The sequence below is a fragment of the Betta splendens genome, chromosome 12, assembly GCF_900634795.4.
Source record: "Betta splendens chromosome 12, fBetSpl5.4, whole genome shotgun sequence".
NCBI lineage: Eukaryota > Metazoa > Chordata > Actinopteri > Anabantiformes > Osphronemidae > Betta > Betta splendens.
The window spans coordinates 8,180,113-8,197,256 of NC_040892.2; the positions used below are offsets into that span (position 1 = coordinate 8,180,113).

At 47.0% G+C, this 17,144-nt stretch overlaps 1 protein-coding gene across 2 annotated transcripts in view; it reads right to left on the bottom strand.

Annotated features, from left to right (window-relative positions):
- Nucleotides 1-9,057: 9,057 nt before the first annotated feature.
- lamc3 (laminin, gamma 3) overlaps nt 9,058-17,144 on the bottom strand; it is a 61,443-nt gene continuing 53,356 nt past the window's right edge. Inside the window, exons 18-28 of one of the 2 annotated variants that reach the window (XM_029168564.3) lie at nt 16,118-16,298; nt 14,830-15,068; nt 13,963-14,039; nt 13,521-13,655; nt 12,536-12,695; nt 12,005-12,151; nt 11,812-11,914; nt 11,152-11,351; nt 10,928-11,059; nt 10,739-10,838; nt 9,058-10,522 (exon numbers count right to left, since the gene is read on the bottom strand). In XM_029168564.3, coding sequence (XP_029024397.1) covers nt 10,260-10,522; nt 10,739-10,838; nt 10,928-11,059; nt 11,152-11,351; nt 11,812-11,914; nt 12,005-12,151; nt 12,536-12,695; nt 13,521-13,655; nt 13,963-14,039; nt 14,830-15,068; nt 16,118-16,298 — 1,737 coding nt within the window. In that variant the 3' untranslated portion in view covers nt 9,058-10,259. Of the gene's footprint in view, nt 10,523-10,738; nt 10,839-10,927; nt 11,060-11,151; nt 11,352-11,811; nt 11,915-12,004; nt 12,152-12,535; nt 12,696-13,520; nt 13,656-13,962; nt 14,040-14,829; nt 15,069-16,117; nt 16,299-17,144 lie in introns of those variants that run through there. The other variant, XM_029168565.3, reaches the window with a different exon arrangement.

Sequence of the window (17,144 nt, forward strand, 5' to 3'; positions counted from 1 at the left end):
TTGTACAATCATAAATAAAAGACGCAAGGCAGACTGGAACACACACATCTAACACAGAGGCCTTTTCCACGGGAGGGAGTTCACACACACACACACACACACACACACACACACACACACACACACACACACACACACACACACACACACACACACACACACACTGACTTTTAAACTCTTATTTTGAAGACTGAAACATTCCGATTCCGCTGTGATCGTGTAAGCGCACAGTTCTAGTCAGTAAATGATGCTCTTGGAGTAAACTGTGAACGCTTCTTACTCGCGCTTACCATCGTGTGGTGCATAATGAAACTGCACGCAGCGAGGGGCGTGACCGGTGCAACGACGTCAGTGATGCTGCAACAGAACGGACGAGAAATCCTAAAGTCCTGTCGAGAAGAAATACGTAGTAATAAAACTATATTCACACAGAACTGAAATCTGCACGTGCATTTATGTCATCCTGGCCGGTACTAAAATCTGCCGTGTTGTAATTTTGTTTTCAAATAATATTTTATAATATACTTTGCTCATGAATTTTAAAATTAGTCAAATTAAAGTGAACAGAAGAACCTGAACTCAGCGCGGAGGGCTTGATTTCAGTTTCTAGGTATTACTCTTATATGGAGTTAATTGTAAATGTATTGCCTTCTATTGTCTGACGCTGCTTCGCTCTACATGGGCTTTGCCTCCTTTAGTCCGAGCCCCTGCTTTAATTCCCCCATCCTTCCGCTTCCACATCCCCCCTGCTGAGACTGTTCCCTCCTTACAGGCGGCGTCATGCCCCCTCTAGCTGTTGTACATTCAAACTCCTCTGTTAAACTGGTCGGCGCTCCGTCATCCCACCCACAGCCACTTCTCTCCCCAGCACATCGTGCAGCGCCAGAGGCTGTGGCCGTGGACCAAACTGCAGGCGTCACAGTGTGAGCGGAGCCGTCTCTGTGCTCTAAATGCCACGCGCTCCCTGCTGTCTCAGGCCCCAGGTTGGCTTTTCATCACTAAGAGCTGCATCAAACCACCTGCCTACATTCACCTGGCTTGTATAACGCGGCTGGATTTGCATCTCCTCATCTATACAAAGCATTTCACCCAAAAAGCCCTTTTAATGTTGAACTGCTTCTCGATTTTCTCTGGCTTAGAAATCTTCTCAACCCACTTTCAATTAGCATTCAATCCATCCAGCAACCTTTTGAGAGGTGTACCTTTGGAGTACCTGGAGAGAACCCACCCAGAGAATTAAGGAACCATTATGATCATATTCATATTCAAGTTTCACTGTAGGTTTTGGAACAATTTGCAGTAAAAAAGGAATTTGGTGTTTGCATTATTAATGGCGGCTTTTCACCCCCTTGTGGTCCTCAGCTGTAAAAGCTTCATTCTATTGTGACTGGAAGCTTTAAGCAAAGAGCTCATCACCCTTCTTTGTTTACACGCGCCTGCAAATAGTGCAGAGCTATAGCTTACATGGTTAGAAGGGAAGTCTACTAAACACGGATTAAGCTCCAGCCTAATGCTGTTGTCAGTATATGTGTGTCGTCTGCTCCATCCCTGAAGCCGTGCAGAAATAAATGACACGTGCCGCATCCTCTAAATGTAGCTTAGCCTTTGGACCTGCGGAGCACCGCCACGAGAACTCATCACCATCCAGACGTTTTAAGTTCACCGGATTGGATTTTTTACCCATAATGGGGCTCGAGTGTCTTAAGGGGGGCCAAGTTCATTAGTTGTTCAACAAAGCAGCCGTCGTGCAAGTCTTTTAGAGAGTAACTGTTGGCTATCTGTTTCTAATAGACCTTTTCAGATAAGCTTGACTTGCCAGTGTTAATTCACATTTTTGGAGTAGAAAAGTTATTAAGGGAAGATAAGATTATTTTCATCCCTGATTGATTAGATGGCAACAATTTACATGTAATATTATTGAGTATCACACCCACACGCACCAACACCACTGTTAGAGTTTAGCATCAAATCCAGAGGTCAAGCTGCTGAAAAGGAAAACTGCTCGACGTCTGTGAGACTTTACTGAGAAGTGAAATTTGTTTTAATGCAGGTCTTCAGGTGTGAAGTGACTCACTGGATGACAAAGGAGGCTGTAGGTGAATTAGGTGAGGGGTGAAAGGGTAATTGCATCCTTGCAGGTTGTCAAACATAGTCTCAAAGACGGGGCAGAGAAGGGAGATGAATGGCTGCGAGGTGGGAACAGGTTCTTATCGGGATCTGGCATCCGGGTCGAGGGAGAACGGCGACGACGGACGCCAGAAGTGGACGGAACCGGAGGGTGGAGTGCGTGCGTCGAGGTGCGGCGACAGCAGGGGACGAGGACGGGTCAGTGAAGGCGGCGCAGCCACGAAGCCCAGAGCCAAACTTCATTAAAGCAAATATAAACAAAACATGCAGCCCACGCGTATCAAACCCAGCGAGCCATTTGCAGATGCAATCGATGTGGAACAAATCCCAAGCTTTTTGTTTGTTTAGGCCTTTGTTGTCGGTCAAACGCTCCACATGAGGGCAGCATTGGCCCACACTGCTTTATACACTAAATGTAGGAAGTATCAGAAACTACATAATAGTATTTGACTTAATATCACATTAAATGATAATTATCATTATTGTCTTCATTATACATTTCACCATCAGTAAATATTATAGGTAAATAAGAAACAGACCTTTACTTATTGGATTATAATGCTACTAAATAAAGACTGATGCACAGTTAAAAGGTGATTATTGGTATGAATGCACTTTTTCAATTTCTAAAACACTAAAACACCTATTTATCTATTTTCTTGCAGTTTCTCAAAGGGAAGGTCACAGTAAAAAGCACAGTCACACCTCCTGTTATGCCTGCTACTAAATAATAACGTTTATTGTGGTTCAGCGTCAGCTAATACGTCTCCATCACTCACTCAGAACCAATTTTTCCTCCCTCCTTGACAGGAATCCTCACATGGGAGCTGTCTGTCTGTCTGTCTGTCTGTCTGTCTGTCTGTCTGTCTGTCTGTCTGTCTGTCTGTCTGTCTGTCTGTCTGTCTGTCCTGTCTGTCTGTCTGTCTGTCTGTCCCCTTAGCGCGTGAATAAAGCGCCTCCTGCAGCCTTATCTGGGTGGAGAGAGAGCGCGTGTGCCTCCGTGAACCTGGGAGCAATGTTTTCAGGAACAAGACCTCCTGCTGGGGACACCGGAGGCAAACCAGTATCAGATCAGGAGCCTGTAAAGGGAATCGTGCCCACAGTAAACACAGCGGGCCTGTTGGTGGAGCCTGATGGGATGCGGCGCTCAATCTGCACCACCGTAGACACGATTTCATTTATTCTACATGAATCACAGGTACATTTGACCTTTGTATGTGCCAATCAGGATGATATAATCATAATGACAGCCATGATGACCTTGTATGTGACTGTATGAGTGTCCAGGATGTAAAGCACAGACTACAATGACCATGCAATGCATTTAACATGTATTCAGCTCTCTAGAAAGAGTACACACAGTACTACTACAAATACTCATGGTCATAAAACATATTCTTTTTGTGCCATTGATTTTTGAAGTTGTCCTTCTGTCATACATCAAAACATTCAAATGGAGTCTATTCTCTCGAAACCATTCCTGAACGTCTCCTAATCTCTCTCCAAATGAGGGACTGACATACAGTGACGCAGACGAACGCCAGGCTGCCGGTTGTCGGTTCGCCGCCAGAACGCGCTTTCACGTTCCACTCTTCAGCGCTAACTGAGCGCCGCTACCTCACACCTGTGGCGCGTCCTGCACGGGAGCGGGTCCCGGAAGCCGTCAAAGTGGAACAAACAGGACGCTCTGAAAATCCCTGAAGCGGCCCAAAATAAACAGAAAGAAACCCACTTTATTTAGCTTGGCAAAATCAATTTTTATGACAAAATAAAAGAAAAACCTTAAATGCAGGTTACAAAATAAAACTACACTTTGAAGTGAAACATAAACCTTCCAGAGAAACCTCACCTATGACATCAGATGATGTGATATTAAACATTTTGACTCGATTTGCTCACAAATACCCAGAGTAGAGTTGACTCACTGTGCATCCATGTGACTGTGCATCCTCATGGACCACTCACTCTAAGAAGGAGTTAGCAAGGATTCTTCGGGGACCATCTTCAGCAGGTGATGGCAGCAGGAAATAATGACCCCTAATTGGACGAAAGGCCGTTTCTATGACGGGTTCATGTCTGTGTGAAAGGACATACGCTGACCAAAAATGCAGCCAGCTGCACTCTCGTGTCTTTGCTTCCTTCCTGAGTAATCTCCAATCACAGTAGGCTTGAGCGTGTGGGGATTAGTGGTAAGCGGTGTTTGAAGTGGGCATTATGCCTTTTTATTCGTCTCACGCGTGGCTTGTTGTGTCCATGCGGCCGTGGAAGCACAAGTCAGTCAGAAAATGAGGCCACATCATCATGGTTCCTTTAGTTTAAGTGTATGATGAAATAAGCTGAAGAAGATCTAGTAGTTGTGCAGGTATACGCTTTGTTTTTTGTATTTTAAAATCTACTCCCTTTCCCTCGTCTGCCATTAAATATTGTAATTTAAACCTGCCAATAAGCGATGGCTGCTCGTCGGAGCAGAAAGAAGCCAGTGTAAACACAACGCTGACGTGTCCGCACCTTTTAAGTCGAGCCGGTGTTCTCTTAGACGCTGACTGTGTTCATCAGCTTGTCACTAACTGTGGCTGTGTGTGGTTTGAAGATTGGAAACAGATGCCTGCTACTGCAAAAAAAAAAAAAAAAGAGGAGAAGAAGACTGAGAACTGATAAAAGCTGTGAGAGTGAATTAAAACAGTGAGGCGGCTGCTGGCGGAGAAACCGAAACAGCTGCGTAAAAGGGGCTGAAGTGTGGAGGAGATAATTATCTGGCTTCATCACTGTTTGCAGCATCTTTACACCCAGACACCGGGTTTACTAGCAAAATCTTGACTTTTCCATTTGTAATAATAACAATGATGATGATGATGATGATGATGATGATATATAATATAATTGATTTAAATGATTACATTTCCTCTCTCATAAGTTATGCCACTGTACAAACACTGATGACTGATTCATTCACCATTTGGTTCATTCTTGTGACACTGGAAAACGATGGAGACGTTTCTGAGCAGCTCCACGCGGCTCCGCGTCACCCTGTCTGTCCGGAGGGCGGGTTGAATCGAATGGACCAGGGTTAGCGCTGAAAGCAGAGGGAGCAGCTCTGAGGTCAGTGCTGCTCTTCTTCTCTCATGTCTCCAGTGTTTTCCCAGAATCAGAACTACCTGCGTAACCAGATCTCACTAGTCACAACTGAGGGAAGGTTTCTATGAATAAAGCGCAGAGAAGAAATAAATAATAATGAACAAGTCCAGTCACATCTCTGCCGGCACCGCAGCGCTGACTCATGTCCTCTCCTCTGGGTGTCTAATAACTTACGACGCCTGCGGGTTGTGATAATTCTGCTATTTCATCGGATTTGACCTTTTCCTTTGTCTTTTGACATATGGTGGCAGCATGGACACTAAAGCCTTACTGTATATGTGGCTGCAGCATGTGATCCCTGTCATCCTTCTGAAAAGCTTAACTGAACAATCAGATCTTCCTTCGTCCTCAAACACATGATGTTTGATAATTAATAAGTAATTAATGCGTATTGATAACGTTAATCCACCTCGCAGGCTGAGGAGTTGTTTTTTTGTACCTGCTTTAATTAGTCTGCAGCTATGAGTCACCGTTCCCCAGCAGGTGCTCGTGGTTCTAACACCCCTTTAAATGTATTTCAGTGCAGAAACTCCAAGCGAGTGGGTTGAACCATGACTAAAAAAAAAAAAGAAAGCTGCGCCACCTCTGAGAGTTCCCAAACTCCAAGTCACCATCACGTCTCTCCTAAGTACAATTATATTTGCATGACTGCTTCTATAAGAGAGAGAGAGAGAGAGAGAAAGAAACTCTTTTTGCTTTTACTGACATCCATGATATCGAGAAGAAACCTTCATGAAGCTGAAAAAGAAGGATTTCCATTTAAATAGATAAAAGAGGAGAAAAAATGTGATAAGAGCGCAGATAGTGTCCGTAGCCTCATTGTGTGCCTGCCTATATTCACAGGTAATTATTACACCTGGGCCTGAGCCTGTTCTTTTTTTTTTTATCTCCCGCAGTGTCTAAAACCAGATCCTTTGTCCAATGAGATCTGTCCAAGACAACTTGACAGCTCTCGAGGGACATGAAAGTGTTCTCAGGCCAAACAGGTAGATGCAATTACCCGTTAAGTGCCTAATCATCTCCATCCTGGAGGCGGCATCCTGCAGCAGCCCGTTTCATATTATGGCGCATTTTTGATAACTGCTTAAAAGAACATTGTTTAAAACACCTTTGTAATAGAAAGGTTGCATTTTTCTTTGCCAACAGGGAAGATGGCGAGTTTTCCAGTCACATTCATGGCGCCCTATGCACCCAGGCTTGTTTACCAGCGACGATGGTGTTTGCCTTCAATGCACTGATCTGAATCTTCTCTCACCTTTTCACACGCGCTCTCATTTTCCACGGCCTCACTCTGCTCGTTTTAAAGCCTAATTCCCAACAGGACCCGCAGTTTTTTTTTTCTTTTTCTTCCTCTTGGTGGGAATTGCTGCAGGACTCGAGGCGCAGACGAGGTTACAATAATTTCATCATGCAAAAACCTTTTTCTTTCTAGTCTGAACCCGACTGATTCCACGCGTTGCAAGCGGTGAAGGCGGATTCGTCTTCACCCGCGTCACGTCCGACGTCTCCTCCATTAAAAACAAAACTCAAAGACACAATTTATAGGGAATTAACATATTTATAGTAACAACTGCTGTGTTGGCTGTGATTCAGATTAGGCAGCGCCGGTATGGAAACAATATAGGTCAAAGTTTAAGCAGCTGATGATGCAACTTGGGTGATTAACTGCAGCGTATGCACAGATGCTGTCCTATTTAATAAATATGGGGCATATTGTAATATTTTTATTCATCAAAAGAGAGAAATCTGCTTAATGGATATTTCTATAACTGTACATAGATGAATGGTCACAGATTAACCATACTCGCTTTTGTGATTTCATTCGCACTCACTCGTGTTACTGATGAAGTAAATGAAGGAGACGAGCAACTCTTTTCTGAAAGTGCGGAAGGATATTTTTGGTGGGCATCAACTTATTTGGTTTCCATTTCTGTTTTCATTTAATGAGGAGCTGTGAAGTGGGACAAGAGGCACAGTGGGGGGCGTGTCAGTAGCTATCTTTGATGTTCAGGATTTGCACTCGTGTTGCCTACTCAGACCAGAGCCAGGCATCTGTGGTCTGAGCTGTTTTTCTGTGGATTTCCAAGCAGCTAAATTGACACTGATACATTTCACTTGGGAAGGAATTAATAAGGCACAGTCTTTTTATTCTGCTAATCTATCCTTAGCATATGGCTGCCGTGCGAATGACACCCAGCGTACGACTGTCAGCGTTCACCCTGACACACAATGAGAGGACTGTGACATCCCATAGATGTCAGGGATCAGCTGTGATTAGCTCCCCAGCAGACACTGAGGAGCATCTGAGGGTCTCTGCCAGTTCCCGCCTGGCTCTGAGCTTCACCCACCTCCCACACTGGGCTTCGGTTCTTCTCAGATCAGAACAACTTCTTACCAAACTGCGCTAAATTCTCCCCAGCCGATTTAACATTGTCTGGCAAACGTTGCTCTGCACATGACGATTCTATTTTATTGCTTTTCTCCTTGAGCAAATGAAGATAAAAAACAAGGAATCGATTCAAAAAAAGTGGTAACTGCACATTTATCAGGTTGGTTTTTAAAGCCTAGTCTGCAAAGGTTAGCATGTACACAAGTATTAAATATGCAAATCATTTAAAAGTTGAACTAAACCCAATATCTTCAATGTGTGTCCTACAAATGACTCCAGCAAAATTCAATTTCCATTTAAAAAAGTTTATCTGAAAGTAATCTTTTTAATATTTGATAATTTCTAAAAGAGTTTCAGCTTCCCAATGTTCAGCAGGAACACGATGAAAACATAGTGTTTTCTAAGGATGGAGCTCTGCTGCTTACGGTATCTAAGAGAGGAGACAGGTGGGTTTTAAAATGTGCCGTAACTAACCATGAAAGGCGCAAACCACAGGTTGAGGATGGTTTAGAGACTTGAACGCTTTTGAAACTGCTGAAAAAGAAGTTTGATCAAAGTGAAGTGGAGTTCTTGTGATGCCCTCGTCCCTCAGGTGCAACAAAACTGTGTGATTCACTGTGTCAAACATTTGCTTCCGTTCTTTGGTCCATTTGTTTTTGTTGCATTTCGCTCATTAACTCCTTTATTAAGCACTGCATGCGATAGATGTTGTATTTAAAGTGAAATATTTTTTACTTCAGGTTTGCTTGGTTCCCTGAACTTCCAGACAGATGATCTCAAAATGTGTTTTCCACATTTCAAATGACTGGGAGCAAAATCTATGCGAGTGCTGCTGACAACTGGAACCACTCGGAAACGTGAGGGCAGAAATCAATAGCGGTGCAGCAGGTGGCGTGTCCACTCAGTTGTACGGAGGCATATCTGAGCGGAGGGAAGGCGTAAACGGACGCCCATCCTGAGTAAACGCTGCCGTTGGCTGACATGAAACAGTGGGAGCACGTAAAAGTAATGTCATGCCACGTCACCCGCTGCTTTTAATGTGGAGGAGAGCGAGCGATGGGTTATTGTTGCCGTGAGAAACGCCCTCCACCACATCCTCTGGGCTGAACCTGTGCACAGCTGCTACTGCGACTGATGCTCTGGTCCTGTCTCGCGTTCTAATATGACTTCCCTGACTTTACCCTCATGGTGGATTTGCGTTGATGTTGCCACGGGAACGGGCATATGTGCCTACAGTACGTTTGCCAAGGTGGTACTTTACCCGAGTATTGATTTTCTTGGTACAAAGTTCACGGGAGTCACTGCTGTTTCTCTGACCTTCTAGAAGAAGAAAATAATTTAAATAAAACGTACAGGACGTGAAACTTTCATTCATGCTGTGTCAAAACTATAAAGCTGAGCACAAATGTCATAAAATATTTAATTTGTGGGGCTCTACAGTATGTGAACCAGCATCCAGTGCATCATGCTGTGTATTATTTGTGTTTCTGCCAAACAGAAGAGCACAGAATAAGGAAGTGTACAGTAAAAATTTAGGAGCTCCTGGAGTTAAAGGAAAATATTGACAATTTAGGAAACATTCATATAATATATCCTTCCAGTTGTACTTTAACAGCACTAAGCACTGCACCACCAGCAAATATGAATTTGAACCATGGGTGATTTATTTATATACTCATATTTAATAAATCTGGCGTAAAAGCACTTTTATTAATGCAAACCTCCAAAGTCTAAAAGATTAATTCTCAAACAAGCAAGTTTTCTAAGGGTTGAATACTTATTTTTTTATTGATTTTCCTTTCTGAGCTTCTCCTGTTGCATCATGATCCTTCTCCAGCTGTGAGTACATCCTCCACGTCACGGTGATTTACGTTGCCAAACAGCAGCATCCATTAAAATGCAGCTCTGTATGCAAAACGAGCCTTCAAGTATACTTCAGTGAGTAATGGTGGCGGGACGGTAGTTGGAACCACTCTAACTAGATGTAGATGTGTAACTAGCAGCCAGTGGCCTGATCAGTATTAATGAGAGGAGTGTAATATATTTTGTTCCTGGAAGCAGTCAACATGACCAAGCGTGACCCTAAAAATGGATTTTTCTGAATTTGATGACGCAGAAGGAACAAATGGAGAGAGCACAAACAGAGGTAGGCAATGTAAGAATCCTGATCGCTAGGTTGTGTGCTGTTGAAGCCTGACCTGAATCCCACTGAGGCCAAGAGGACTAATTGTTAATTAAGCTAGAGTGATGAGAAATAACTCAAGTGTAAATGAATGTGTCAGTCTGGAGCAGCACTCAGACACACCTTATACCCCCACAAAGGGAAATCAGCATTATTTTAAACTTGACAGTGCACTCCAGCAGTTCAGAACGTCTGGTTATTATTCATAGTGAAATTAAAGTTTGGATGCTGTTGGTGTAAAGAGAGGGAGAGGGAGAAACAGACAAGAAGGTGAAGGAGTAAGTGTAAATCAGATGACAGCTGCTTGGTGGAAATGTGGGTTCGGCTGAGAAACAGTCAAAAAGAGTGGAATGAAACAGTTTTGAAGTTGACTAATAACTGACCACAGACCAAATCCTCCACACTCTGATGTTCTTGTGAATGGCTCTATCCCATCCCTGCCCCGGTCTCCTGGGGACAGGACTGAGGCAAGTTCAGGGCAATGTCCCTGAGACTGTCTCTCTCCTCCGTGATCTCCTCCAAGTCCCGCTCGATGAGGGACAGCCGGCTCTGCTGGTCCTCGGCGGCCGAGCGCAGCTTCTGGATCTTCTGGCCCAGCGTCGGGCTCTCCACGCTCCCGCGGAGCATCTGAAGACGCCGCGCCGTCTCGCTCAGGATCCGGTCGAAGCGCTCCAGCGGCACGTTCCCGTCTGGCGGGACGCGAAGGAGACGGCGGGTGGAGAAAAGAGAGGCAGGAGATGTGAGAGGATGGTGGGTTGACCTGACCACCACCCCAAGCCTGATCACTGCTATACTGCATAATACATTAAACAGGAAATGGGCCTGAATCACCGCTTTGGATCATATTAGCTCAGAAACACTCACTGAATCATTTTAAATGTAACGTATCCACAAGTGCTACTTACCAATCTTGCTGATTAGCTCGGTTAGTGTGACAGTATAGGCTTCTATCTGGAGCTTGGCCGCCTCCATGTCTTCTTTCAGGTCGGCCATCGACAACTCGGGCTGGAAATAAGAAGGCTTAATCCACAAACGTTGTCTTGGACGTGAAGACAAAGAACTGAACTCGCTGTGCACAGATTGGGACTCGGTACCTCTGCGGCGGTCTCGTTCGCCCTGTGCGCTGGCGCGTCAGACAGCAGCTGCAGAGCAGAATCTATATGGGAGCTGACGTGAGCCGATAGAGTCTTGGTGTGTTTGGCCTGGGTCAGAACATCCTTGGATTCCTAAACGCGAAGAAGAGCAGAGAAGAATGAAGACCGCACTGCCGCTCAGGGCCTGGCAACCGTCCTCGCTCTGCGCCTCATAGAACCCGTGCCTTGGCCACAGTCTGGGCCGTCTGCTCCGCCTCCTGCGTAGTGTTGGACAGGGTGGAGTTTTCCAAGGCCGGTTTCAGCATCGTCTCAACCTCCGCCACCTTCTTCCTGACATCAGCCAGAACCTTCTCCTCCAGAGGTTTGACCTTCTTCATTGCAGCCGTGGTCTGGGTCAGCTGGACGGGCCACTCCCTCGCCATGTCTGCGGGGAGACAGGACAATGAAGGCAGATTATAGGGATATGAATTCCAAAATTGTAATGCAATTTATGTAATTTATACTTTCAAGCCTCTATCATCCACTCGCGCTGCTTTTTACCGGCTGATGAATGCAGGCAAAACTACTTAAGATTCTCTTTGTGCACCACAAACAGGCAGCGTCTCATTCGCGGAGCTGAATTCCAGAGCATTCCACTTCATCACATTCCCCATGTAAGCCGCCGCCGCGTTTAATGCATGACAACTGGGTCAAAACATCACAGCGGTGATGACACATTTATTAGAGTAATGCTCGAATCTGTAGCTCTTATGTTTGTTTTCAGTCGCGGGCACTTGACATTTCAATTTGAGAAAAAGAAAATCATTCAGTTGGCTGCTCAACGAAAACAATAATGTGAGTCAGACGAGGATAAACAAGTCGGCCGGAGAGACGGAGCCACTCACTCTGGAGCTCCCTGTGCAGAGCGATGGCCTCCGACTCCGCCGCTTTCCCCGTCACCACGGACGACAGCGCCGCGGCCTCTGCTGCCTGGACGTGCGCTTGTAGCTTCAGGCAGATACACAGGGGTGGAGGCGTGAGTCCGCGCGGGCCTCCATGCGGCGTGAACCGGCGCCGCGCAGCCCTGACGCCACTCACCTCGCTGACGCCGTCCACCGCCTCCATCTTCCCCCTCACCGCCTCCCTCACGCGCCGCGCCCCGCCGCTGATGTTCCCGATGAGCTCGCCCCCGCTCTCCACCCGCTGCTCCAGCTCCCGTGTGCGCTTCAGCAGGTCGTCGCCGACCTAAACAGGAAGCGGGAGGACACTGGTGGTGTGCGTTGGTGAGAACAGCCCCATTTTGCTGTCTATTGCCTTTCTGCGAGGCCATTATTCAGCCGCTTACAGGAGGCACAGCGGCCTATTACTATGACATTTTCCAGCATTCTGCCTGTTAAGAGACGCCGCCGCACTTAATCAGCGGGCTCTTGAACAGCACACACAATGGGAGCAGCAAATTCAGCCCGAATTGCCTTCGCCAAATGTTAAATCAAAGAAATAAAACGGAGTGAGGATGCGGTGAGAGAGAGAGAGAAGAGCCCGCTCTTCACGCCGTCGAGTGGTTTCCATCAAACCCGCGTTATTGGGATGAAGTGATTGTGGCTGCGCACTGTGACGTAACGCACTGACCTCCGCGGCGTCTGTCGGCTCCAGCCGATGCAGCGACGCGGTGACGTTGCCCAGGGCCCGGTCCAACGCGGCCGCTTCCTGCTCCAGAACCAGCTGCTCGGCGTCGGTTCGGTTCACCTGCGCCGTCAGGTTCTCCTTCTGCCGCTGCATTTGGCTTATTCTGTTATGGAAGAAGTGAACGATAATCTGCCTTTTTAATGTCTCATTAACACTGATAAAAGAGTGGAAACGACTTGTATTTAAAAGCAGGACTGATCTCACAGACACTGGTTTCATCTCAGATGTGCTTGGATCGGCCAGCTGCAATACCTTCATTTTCCTGTCTTTCTATAAAAAGCATCTGATCTGCTTAAGTACCAACACATGGGGAAATATGTGTGGGGATTGCGATTTTATGCTGCCCATCTGTGCATAAACCGCTCAGTCCACATCCTATAAAATGACACAGACACACACGTAGCGCACGCGCGCGCTCCCACACGCGCCGCCGCTCAGCACTGCTCCCAAGATTAACAGAACTCTCCTGAACCAAGCTGACTACTGTTAGAAAGAGGAGGGGGGGGGGGTAATCAATTTGGAGTTTTTCGCTTCTTGCACTCATCGCGGGCCACCGAAGGGCTTTTTGCATCATTCTGTCTCGAATTCAGGATAATCCTCAGAGCAATCACACGCTAGGAGATGCAGCGAGCGTGCGGCAAATCCAAGAAGGCAATAGGCTTACAGTGGGAAAGAAGCTGTCCCCCTGTGGCTAAATGTCTTACTCCCGAACTCCAGTGTGCTTTGAAAGGGCCGCTGTGAAGGAGAGGAACTCGAGCTGCAATGCAGGGATAGGTGCACTTTGTTAGAAATATACTGCCAGAGCACAATAATCCAGGGCGTCAAGCGGCTTGCTGGGATTTTGCAGTACAGTGAGCTACGTGAAGGGTGGTGCTCGTCTGTGTGGGCGGGTGTTTGGGTTCATTTTTTTTTTTTTTTTTGTGCTCACTGCTCCGTTAGCCTGCTGATATACTCCTCCGTGGAGTTGTCCTGCAGTAGATCCATCAGGAGGCTGAAGGCCTGTTTAGAGGCTCGCGCCGCACTGCTGGCCACGGCCTCGATGTCCTCCGCCATTTCTCCGTGACTGCGAGGTGAAAAGGCGCCGGAGACAAAAAAAAGGGGGGAGAGTGAGTGAGTTAAGCAGAATAACAGACCATAATAGAGAGCCGGAGGAGAGATGAAGTGTCTCGGTGACTCTTCCAGCTCTTTCACTGGCTCTCCAGTCCAAATTTCTGTAACTGCCACATGAGCTGCATACAATGGGCGCCCCGGGGCACTGACGCACCCGACTAATGCATGGGACAAACCGAAAGGAATGAGCCAGGAGATATAAAGCCTCCGCAGATTGCTTCAGTACTCGGTGCTCAGATGGGGCCTCTGACATGACTCACCTTTTCATCAAGAAGTGTGAGTCATTGACCAGAACGTTCCACTTATTAGGCCCCGACATCACCTCAAAAGGAATGACCTGTGAGAGGCGTAGAGAGGGAAAGCAACATGCTGAGCAGCTCAGGGAAAGAAAGGAAATTCATATCCTGCGTCGGAGAGAGTTCAAAGTGCTTTGACAAGTTTAATTAAATTATATGAGCTAAGGTCTGGATGTAATAATTAAAAGGATTTTTCACACTACAGCTGACTGGAGAGTATTTTAGACTGAATGCTGATTGCTCAGACGTTATTAGGCCGATGCCGGAGCTGCTGGGTGCCGTCCAGCAAAGAAGGCGTTTTCAGAATAGCGCTTTGTGGGTTCGCTTAAAAACTGCAAATAATAAAACTCATTTATTAAACTTCTCCACTTAAATAATAAGTTCAGAACAGGGGCATGTGGAAAACCTCCCCTGGAATAAACAGGCCTGAAGTTTTGTCCTGATAAAGTGTACGCGGTGAAATGCAGAATTGTTCCTCGAGTGACATTTAATTTGAAAAAAAAAAAAAAAAAAATGCAAATAAATAGGAGAAATCAACAACTGCCACACCAGCATTTTCCCTTCATTTGTAGGGGCTTTTTAATACAGAATTAAATTGCCGCTGCTTGCGGCTCGTCTCGGCGATAAGCACCAGGCAGGTGTTTTTACACGCAGGCGCAAAACGAGAGAGAGACGCTGCATTTATTGGCAAAACGAGCTCTCCGATCTGCTCGAACCTGCACACGGGCCTGATAACGGACTCCTGCGAGCATCCCATAGTGTGCAAATGCTGCATACAACCAGTTTAAATCAGGGCCACCCACAGCTCTCTGCCTGCTACTACTACTGTACCATGTTGTCCAGGGCCAGTGTCGCCTGCTTCAGCCGTCCCTGAGATGCTGTGATCGCGAGCACAGCGCCGGTGAAGGTCCGACACTCGCTGCTGCCTTCATCCTCCTCCTCCTCCTCCTCCTCCTCGGTCACGCTGATGCTGCAGTTCAAGGAAGCGGTGATGCCGTGCAGCTGGGCTAGGAGCGTGCCCGCCGAGGCTTCCAGCATGGAGAATTGTTTCAGGAAGGCGTCCCGTGCTTCTATAAGAACAAAGAGCACGGAGCAAATAAAACCACATTAAGTCCTTCACGGATTATTTCACAGAGAATATCACTCCTCCAACTCTTTGGAGCGACCGTTGCTGCATTTTAACGCGTCCCGCTTATTGACTGTGTGAATTCAGATGCCCGTCCCTGCCGTCATGCCTGTGGCCTGAAGAACCAGAACCATATGGGATTCTGTGCAGGTGTTAACACCTTTGTCAGTCTCACTTTGTGTTCTCTGCTGATCAGCAGCTGGATCTTTGTTGTGTTGTTTTGTGATGCACTGATCCCCCGTCTTTGTCTTGGTGCCACATAGGATGAGTCGCACGGCCCTGCGTGTGCCGCTCAGCCTCTGTGTGCCCACACAGCGAGTCTGTTGCTCCCACGTACTCATTAAATCATTACTGGGCCACCCAGAGTGTAAAAGAGCATGGCTGGTAACTACTGCATGTGTGTGGAAGTATGTGGGTGTAGGCAGAGGATTGTTAGACAACTGTTATCCTGATTGCAACTATAATCATTATAAACCAGGGATTAGAGATGCACCGCCTGTCATATAAATAGGGATTAAGTTGGTCACACGGCGCCTTGTTCTATATTGTTATGATTTGTCTCCATTTGGCCTGTGCAGCTGAGCCTGTAAGCCCTTTCCCCTCCAAAGATAATGAGGATATATCAGCATTGTGTTAAAGTAATTGGGAGAGGTTCGTATTGTCGCCTGCTTCCTGATTTAATCGCTTTGTTGTGTTGTTTCTGCAGCGGCGTGGCGCCGAGGAGACACAGACAGAGCTGCAGCCCGTTCGCGGGACGCCGGGGGCGGTGTCACATTTCTTAGCCGCGCTGGCTGGTATTGTGCGCGCCGATATGGCACGCCATCGACTCCCAGCCAAAATGTGACACAATAGTTAGAACGGCGCCGCGGAGAGAGATTCGCGTTTCGCGGAGCAAAGGCTGCCAAGCGTCTCCTCAGATGTCACGAGCACAGAGGAAACATTAAAAGGACGGACGGGCCGAGTGGGATTACCGGGGCTTCCGCCTGCTGTTACCTTGGACGGCCAGGAAATCCTCCAGAGCATTGGGCAGAGTGTCCTCCCCCTGGTGCTCATGCTCATAAAGTCGGGCCATGTGATATTTCAGCAGGTGCTGCTGCTTCCCAGATCTACCTCGGCAATCAAAGTGAGCCAGCAGCTCCTCCAAATCCTGCAGGCGGCTCTTCAGCTTTTCCGCCTGCAACGGCACCGAGATTTATACTTAGTCTTAACGAGAGGGCATAACAACAAACCGCGTCGACTACAAATACCAGAAACCATCGTGCGTCCGTACGGATCTCTTTGTATTCATTCAGACTGGGGCCGAGACGGGGCTCAGTTTCTTGGCTCCGCCGCAACATCAAAATGTACCATTTCAACAAAAGCAATGAATAAATGAATATCAACAGCAGGTTGAGGTTAGAATAAAATGTCCACATCTGCATCCACTTACACTGTTCTCTGCATAGCGCGTGGTTAAGGCAGGCGTTTCAGGAGATAACTAGATAAGACGTCTGCGAAAAACGCACGTCCGGTTCAGGAAAATGAAATAAAGGTGCCGTGACTGGCGCCTGGCAGCGTCCACTGTGGTCCCAGCAGGCCTGCTGCAGCCAGTGCACGCGTGTAGCAGAGACATGCAGGACATGCAGGACGCGTTGCAAGTAGCATGCATCCATTCATTATTTCATCCCCCGCTTTGTTCCGCCGCGCTCCGCATTCTTTTTTTATTAACGTCTTTGAACATCGATCACATATCTCCCGTCATCCTTTTCAACCTTCGTCTCTTTGTGCTCGTTAGTCGTGTTCCTTCCTGTGTATGAGCCAGGGAGAAAATGTGAGCAGGAAGACAGAGAGTGGGGGAGGCATTGCGTGAGAGCTAGGGGAGACTGAGGACAGTGAGAGTAATTGCAGGTGTTCAGAGCAGACAAGGCTCGGGATGTTCGCTGAATTGCTAACACTGTGGAAATCACAGCGTGCATTCGCACAGATACGAGCCGCTCCACAAAGAACACACAGCCACTTTAGCTGGAACAAGACTGTGCAG